General features: G+C 44.0%; 1 protein-coding gene across 2 annotated transcripts in view; it reads left to right on the top strand.

Annotated features, from left to right (window-relative positions):
• Positions 1-341: 341 nt before the first annotated feature.
• Positions 342-7,500, top strand: part of dync1li2 (dynein, cytoplasmic 1, light intermediate chain 2) — a 12,720-nt gene continuing 5,561 nt past the window's right edge. For both annotated transcript variants that reach the window (XM_017458483.3, XM_017458482.3), the window contains exons 1-6: positions 342-476; positions 1,427-1,500; positions 2,174-2,290; positions 2,740-2,970; positions 4,686-4,852; positions 5,839-5,932. In XM_017458483.3, the coding sequence (XP_017313972.1) occupies positions 379-476; positions 1,427-1,500; positions 2,174-2,290; positions 2,740-2,970; positions 4,686-4,852; positions 5,839-5,932 (781 nt within the window). In that variant the 5' untranslated portion in view covers positions 342-378. The remainder of the gene's footprint in view (positions 477-1,426; positions 1,501-2,173; positions 2,291-2,739; positions 2,971-4,685; positions 4,853-5,838; positions 5,933-7,500) is intronic.

Below are 7,500 nucleotides of genomic sequence, written 5' to 3'. Positions count from 1 at the left end.
TTTTTTATTAAAGAACACACATAAAATACATACACGTGAGTAGTTACGCGTTTATTAACTGTTCTAAATACGAAATATTTTATTTTTAATAGTTGGGTCCTTCAGGCACAACTGAGGCACCACTTTTCCCAGTGGAGCTCTTTCTATCCCCACCCGTTTTCTACAAATTCCGCCTTTCGCCCTAGGATTGGCTTGAAAGTTCCTGCCCGCGCGCAAGCCAAATCTGCTCGCCACGTCTGAGTGATATATCCAGCAGCCAATAGTAGCGCACGTAGCGGGATTTTACGTAGCCAATCCCAAGAGAGAGGGCGTGGTTAGTCAGAATGCGGGTGCAGGGGAAAATGCCGCCTCCCTTTGTGGTTTGGGTTGAGATACAAGATGGCTCCGGTGTTGGAGAAGAAGCTGCTGGGTGCAGCCGGGACAGAAGGCCACAGCATGGAGACCAACGCCGAGGAGGATGAAGGACAGAACCTGTGGTACAGTAACACCTTTACCTGCTCATGGAATCAACAGAAATTACGCGCTTTAGGATCTGATTTTAGCTGCAGGGTTGATGAAGTTGCTTTGTCACTGCCGGCCGCTACAATACACACACACACACACACACACACACACACACACACACACACACACACACACACATTATTTACTCCTCTTCATTATTCATATGTACATTTATTCAACACAAGTCATAAATACAGACTTTAAATCACCCAGGAGAGTTCAGTTGTGTGTGTGTGTGTGTGTGTGTGTGTGTGTGTGTGTGTGTGTGTGTGTGTGTGTGTGTTAGTTACACCCTTTCCCTCAGTACTGTCAACAGCGTGACCGAGATTTGGACAAAACTGACAGAAATAATATTAAACTTAATGTGTTTTTATCTTATATATTATTATTTATATTTATAAAGGAAAGTACTTTGTGTTTGTTTGTGTTTTTTGAAATACTGTAAATAACTGTACACACAGCTGGAATATAGATTTATAGATTCATATTCTAATATTCTACAACATCATTTAATCGGCTTTACGTATTGAACCTCCTGATTAAAGTCATTTATCCTGAAATTGTAATCAGTTTATTTCAGTTTAATGTGAACAGATAAAGCAGTGAAGTGTAATATAAAGTGTGTTTCTGTAGATTTACTGGAGCGTTTATTTATTTAACCCGTAATGTGAATAAAATATGATTAAATACGTTACAGAGTGAAAGTAATGGCACCCTGTATATCCAGGTAAAATTATAATAACTAATATTGCTTGATATTGTGTCATTTCCTGTTGGGCAGTGTAAATGTAAATAAACGATATAGGGATGTATTGATGTGCGATAACATCTGTAAATAATGTAAATAATGCTTTTAGAGGACGGCTGTGATTTCCAGCCTGTTAGGTTGTTGTAATAATTCTACTTCCTGTTTCTGTCGCAGGTCCTCGATCCTCAGCGAGGTGTCGACTCGTTCCAGTACCAAACTTCCGTCCGGGAGGAACATCCTGCTCTTCGGTACGTTCACCTGTCTGCTTCTGAGGTTCACTAACAGGTGGATGACCATATTATATAATGTTCGCTGTACTCGTGATGGACGCGCGTGAATGCAGGAGGGCGCGGTGTGATTCGGGCTGGGCGATGATGTATAATTTAGTTAATAAACTGTCTGCAAAACAGTTTTAAAATCAACAAAAAACCGTTAAACTGACTTTATCGATACTTTATTTTACAGCACATAAAGACACAAGGTTAAGGTTTTTCAAATAAAAATTGATATCCAGTCGACGGAATCCGTTCATTACCGTTTCATTTATAATTATTAAAAACAAGAAATACATCACCATACCAATGATATCTCAGACAAGTGTATCGTGTAATCATTTATCACGATGCTGATATTATATCGATATTTCACCCCGCCCTAGTGGTGATGACGTCACATGACCAAATCGTCTTGGCCAAAATCTGCGTTAATTTTTAAAAATTCAAGTTCCTGCGAATATTGCGGCGTTTGTTTGATTGTGCGTTAATTTGTGCGATGGTGAAATCCAGGAGGGACTGGATATCTTACGTCTGATTATCAGCACGTGGAGTTCTTCCAGTTCCGTGGTGTTCGATCAGAGGAAGAGTCCTGTTCTTATCCAGGTGTGTGTGTGTGTGTGTGTAATCCTCGCTCTGTCACGCTCAGGTGATGATGGATCGGGGAAAACGACGCTGATGACGAAGCTCCAAGGGGCGGAGCACAATAAGAAGGGCAGAGGACTGGAGTACCTGTACCTGAATGTCCACGATGAAGACAGAGACGGTAAAGCAGTCACACTCTCACTGTTCTGCTCATCACTGATATTAATGTAGTGTGTGTTACTGGGATCAGGGTCTGGCATGGAGAGAGGAGGAGTCAAGATGGGGGCGGGGTGGGGTACAGGGATGGGGTCAAGATGGGGTCAAGATGGGGTCACGATGGGGGTCACGATGGGGGTCACGATGGGGGTGGGGTGGTGTACAGGGGTGGGGTCAAGATGGGGGTGGGGTGGTGAAGGAAAGGACTGGTGTGGTTGCAGAGTGAAGGTGCAGGGTGGGGATGGAGAGAGGATGGAGGTGACTCAGGGAGAGGGTGCAGATGATGATGGAGTAGGTGGAGATAAGGTGGAGCACTGCAGGCCATGGAATTCCACAGTATAGCGTTCCACAGGAACCTGCGCTCGGTGTGTATTGACGCTCTGATATATAAATGGTGTAATCGGCGTTTTGCAGACGTGACGCGCTGTAACGTGTGGATTCTGGATGGAGACGTTTATCACAAAGGCCTGCTGAAATTCGCCGTGCCCTCCGAGTCTCTGAAGGACAGCGTGGCCGTGTTCGTGGTGGACATGTCCAGACCCTGGTCCATCATGGAGTCTCTGCAGAAGTGGACGAGTGTGCTGAGAGAACACGTGGACAAGCTGAAGATTCCCCCCGAGGACATGAGGGACATGGAGCAGAGGAGTGCGTTCTTCTTCTTCCTCTTATTATTATTATTATTATTATTATTATTATTAATATTATTATTATTATTCTATTTGAGAGTTAAATGGGTTTTGAAGTTTTATGGTAATTGTTTGATCTCTCAGCAGTGGAGTCTGAGTAACATTATTAAATGTTGAAGAGATGATTATGTAGATGAAGCAGAACGCAGAAGTCCATGAACAAATTCATTCTTTAAGTCAAACATACCAGGGATGAAATTCCTGACTGCAGATTAAGTTGGTTTAATGCAGTACAGTACTGTGTGTGTGTGTGTGTGTGAGAGAGAGAGAGAGAGACACGTTGTCACAGCCTTGAAACCACCGAGTGTCTGAGTCAGTTAACACTCGTGTGTGTGTGTGTGTGTGTGTGTGTGTGTGTTTGTTTATAATTGTTCTACAACTTGGTGCCTCATAAAGAATGAGAGTTGTGGGAGGTTCACCAATCAGCTGAAGTCACACAGCTTTAATCACTTCCTCTTATCCGGTAAAGATGGAGGACAGAATTACACACATGTTCACAAACTAATAAACATGACCACACACACGCGCGCACACAGTTAGAACAGAGTGTAACGGCACTCGTGTGTACTATAGGAGGTTCTGAAGTGTGTGTGTGTGTGTGTGTGTGTGTTTCGGTGATCTAGATCAGTTCCATTAGTGTGTTAACACCCCCTCGTACACTTCCCGTATTCACTTCCCCTTGGTTGAGTCAGCTTCACCATCTTCAGTGTCGTTCCATCACGTTATTAGTTTTAGTGAAGTGTGTGAAAGTAAGATGAGGATCGAGTCGAATTACTTCAGAACAGTTTTACCCAGAAGGCTTTGCTGCAGATGAGGCTGTTTGAAGAGTAGCAACAGAATGTTTCTATAACATGGTGATTAACAGCCTCCTGGTTATGTCGGAGTGTTTACAATGTACAGTCACTTAATAATAATAATAATAATAATAATAATAATAATAATAAAGTGGTAAATTAATAACGGTGCTGTGAGGTGTGAGTGTTTGTAATCTTGGTGTCGGTGCAGCGAGTCTTGTGATGTTAATAAAGCTTTTATTATTAGTGTGTTTGGGTTTTTGCCTGAAGATGAAACTGACCTGAGGCTTTTATTTTCTCTGAAAGAGTCCTCTATATTTCTGCTCTCGAAGTCTTCTTCGGTGGACTGTGAGGCCTTCACCCTGCCCTGTGGAGGTTGTTGTTGATGTCCCTGACTGTTGTTTTGGGTTTTTCTTCACAGCTCTCACAATGTTTCACAATGTTTTCTACGTTCGCATAATTACTCGTTAACAAGGTCTGTAAGTCGTCACCTGGATGAGTTGTGTGTGCAAAGTCGCCTGTTAAAACTCTATTAATAGAAATAATAGGATTTGTAAGAGTGTGTAATTAGGTCATGTGACCGTAATGTGGACTAGAATAGGGTCAAATGTCATTAAAATATTAATAACGATATGTAAATACACTCTGAGCATTAACTCCTGATTTATTTTGTGAACTGAGCTATTCTGTGTGTGTTATAAACCTCAGAGGCGTTACAACGCCGTCAAACCTTCCAGTATGTCCATGTTCACTTCACTCTCTGACCTCATCTAAACCCCCCTTTCTCTCTGTGTGTGTGTCTGGGTATGGGTATGTGTGTGTGTCTGTGTGTGTCTGTGTGTCTGTGTGTGTGTGTGTGTGTGTGTGTGTGTGTGTGTAGTGGTGAGGGCGTTTCAGGAGTACATGGAGCCCGAGGAGGCGACTCCGTCCTCCCCTCAGAGACGAAGTGCTCCTGCAGGAGGAGACGATGAGTCTGTGGTGCTGCCGCTGGGAGAAAACGTCCTCACACACAACCTGGGGATCCCCGTACTGATCGTCTGCACTAAGGTACATCACACCTCATTTCTCCAACAACCTGCACTGAGATCATCTCCTGCTGGCCTCCAGTCTGACCGTGGGGTGTTTGTTGTGCCGGTGTTTGTTGTGCCGGTGTTTGTTGTGCCGGTGTTTGTTGTGCCGGGGTTTGTTGTGCCGGGGTTTGTTGTCTGTATTATCTGCGCTGTTTTCAGAGTTTGAAAGCAGTTGATCAGTTTGCGTAGCCTTTAGCGATGGAGCTGCAGATCCACCATCTCTCTCTCACATGCTTCCTCCGTTTTCCTCACTGCATTCTCACTGACTGAAAGTTAGCGCACCCCTGTGGTCAGCATAAGGTGCTATTCATCAGTTAACACTGTGTGCTGGGCATGAACAAAATATTGTGTGTGTGATAGCTGAGTTAGGTCTGTTTCAGCTAGGGGCGGAGCTTCAGAACTAAAGAAACACCTTTTAAAGCAAAAAACAAATCGCAGCTTTCAGATGCTTTGTTGGTCGGAACGTTCAAATCTCCGCTGCTCCAGAGCCTCTTTCCTCGTTGTTGTTGTTGTTGTTATTATTATGGTTATTATTGTTATTATTATTATTATTATTATTATTATTAGGACTTATTATTATTGTTGTTGTTGTTATGGCAAATTCTGAGAGAAATCATTCATAAATTATTAAATATTTGTGAATTAGAAATGATTGAATCATTTGTTTATTTTTAGTTACATGTATTTCTTCCTTTTTATTTAATATTTATTCTGTTATTTATTTGCTTATATTATCTTTTTCCTTTTTTCTCTGTTTATGTTCAGTGTGTGTGTGTGTGTGTGTGTGTGTGTGTGTGTGTGTGTGTGTGGTGATCAGGATGAACACAAGCAGTATTTTTATTTTTGCTCATTTTATGAGAGAATCTCATGAGAGAACAGCTGACTTAAATAACATCTAATGACCCCCGTGTGTGTGTGTGTGTGTGTGTGTGTGTGTGTGTGTGTGTGTGTGTGTATATATAGTGTGATGCTGTCACTGTGTTGGAGAAAGATCACGACTACAAAGAGGAGCATTTTGACTTTATTCAGTCGCACCTCAGGAGGTTCTGCCTGCAGTGTATCCTGTCTGTGTTAGGGAAGAACACACACACAATCACACACACGCACAACACACACACTCACACACACGCACAACACACACTCACACACACGCACAACACACACTCACACACACACGCACAACACACACTCACACACACACGCACAACACACACACTCACACACACGCACAACACACACACTCACACACACGCACAACACACACACTCTCTCACACGCACAACACACACACTCTCTCACACACGCACAACACACACACTCTCTCACACACGCACAACACACACACTCTCTCACACACGCACAACACACACACTCTCTCACACACGCACAACACACACGCACAACACACACACACACGCACAACGCACAACACTCACACACACGCACAACACACACACTCACACACATGCACAACACACACACTCACACACATGCACAACACACACACTCACACACATGCACAACACACACACTCACACACATGCACAACACACACTCTCACACACGCACAACACACACGCACAACACACACACTCACACACATGCACAACACACACACTCTCTCACACACGCACAACACACACACTCTCTCACACACGCACAACACACACACTCTCTCACACACGCACAACACACACGCACAACACACACACTCTCTCACACACACACTCTCACACACACTCTCTCACACATGCACAACACACACTCTCACACACACTCTCTCACACACGCACAACACACACTCTCACACACGCACAACACACGCACAACACACACACTCTCTCACACACGCACAACACACACTCTCACACACGCACAACACACGCACAACACACGCACAACACACACACTCTCTCACACACGCACAACTCACACACGCACAACACACACTCTCACACACGCACAACACACGCACAACACACGCACAACACACGCACAACACACACACTCTCTCACACACGCACAACTCACACACGCACAACACACACTCTCACACACGCACAACACACACTCTCACACGCACTACACACACACTCTCTCACACACGCACTACACACACACTCTCTCACACACGCACAACACACACTCTCACACACGCACAACACACACTCTCACACACACTCTCTCACACACGCACAACACACACTCTCACACACACTCTCTCACACACGCACAACACACACTCTCACACACGCACAACACACACTCTCACACTCACACAACACACACTCACACACTCACACACTCTCACACACGCACAACACACACTCTCACACATGCAACACACGCACAACACACTCTCTCTCACACACACTCACACACAACTCACACACAACACACACTCTCACACACACACAACACACACTCTCACACACGCACAACACACACACACACTCATGAAAACATTTAAAGATCAGAATGTTCAGAAGGAGCAGAGCGTAAAAACAGAAGACGTTTCTAAGACCTACCTGATATACCTGTGATTAATCTAATCTAAATCTAATTCCTTCTGCTGATCTCCATCTGATCAATCCTCCACTTACCAAACGAGCAGATCCTCACTCA

The sequence above is a fragment of the Ictalurus punctatus genome, chromosome 27 (assembly GCF_001660625.3).
Source record: "Ictalurus punctatus breed USDA103 chromosome 27, Coco_2.0, whole genome shotgun sequence".
Classification (NCBI taxonomy): domain Eukaryota; kingdom Metazoa; phylum Chordata; class Actinopteri; order Siluriformes; family Ictaluridae; genus Ictalurus; species Ictalurus punctatus.
Note: the sequence above shows the minus strand (reverse complement) of the source record. Positions and strands in the feature narration are given on the sequence as shown.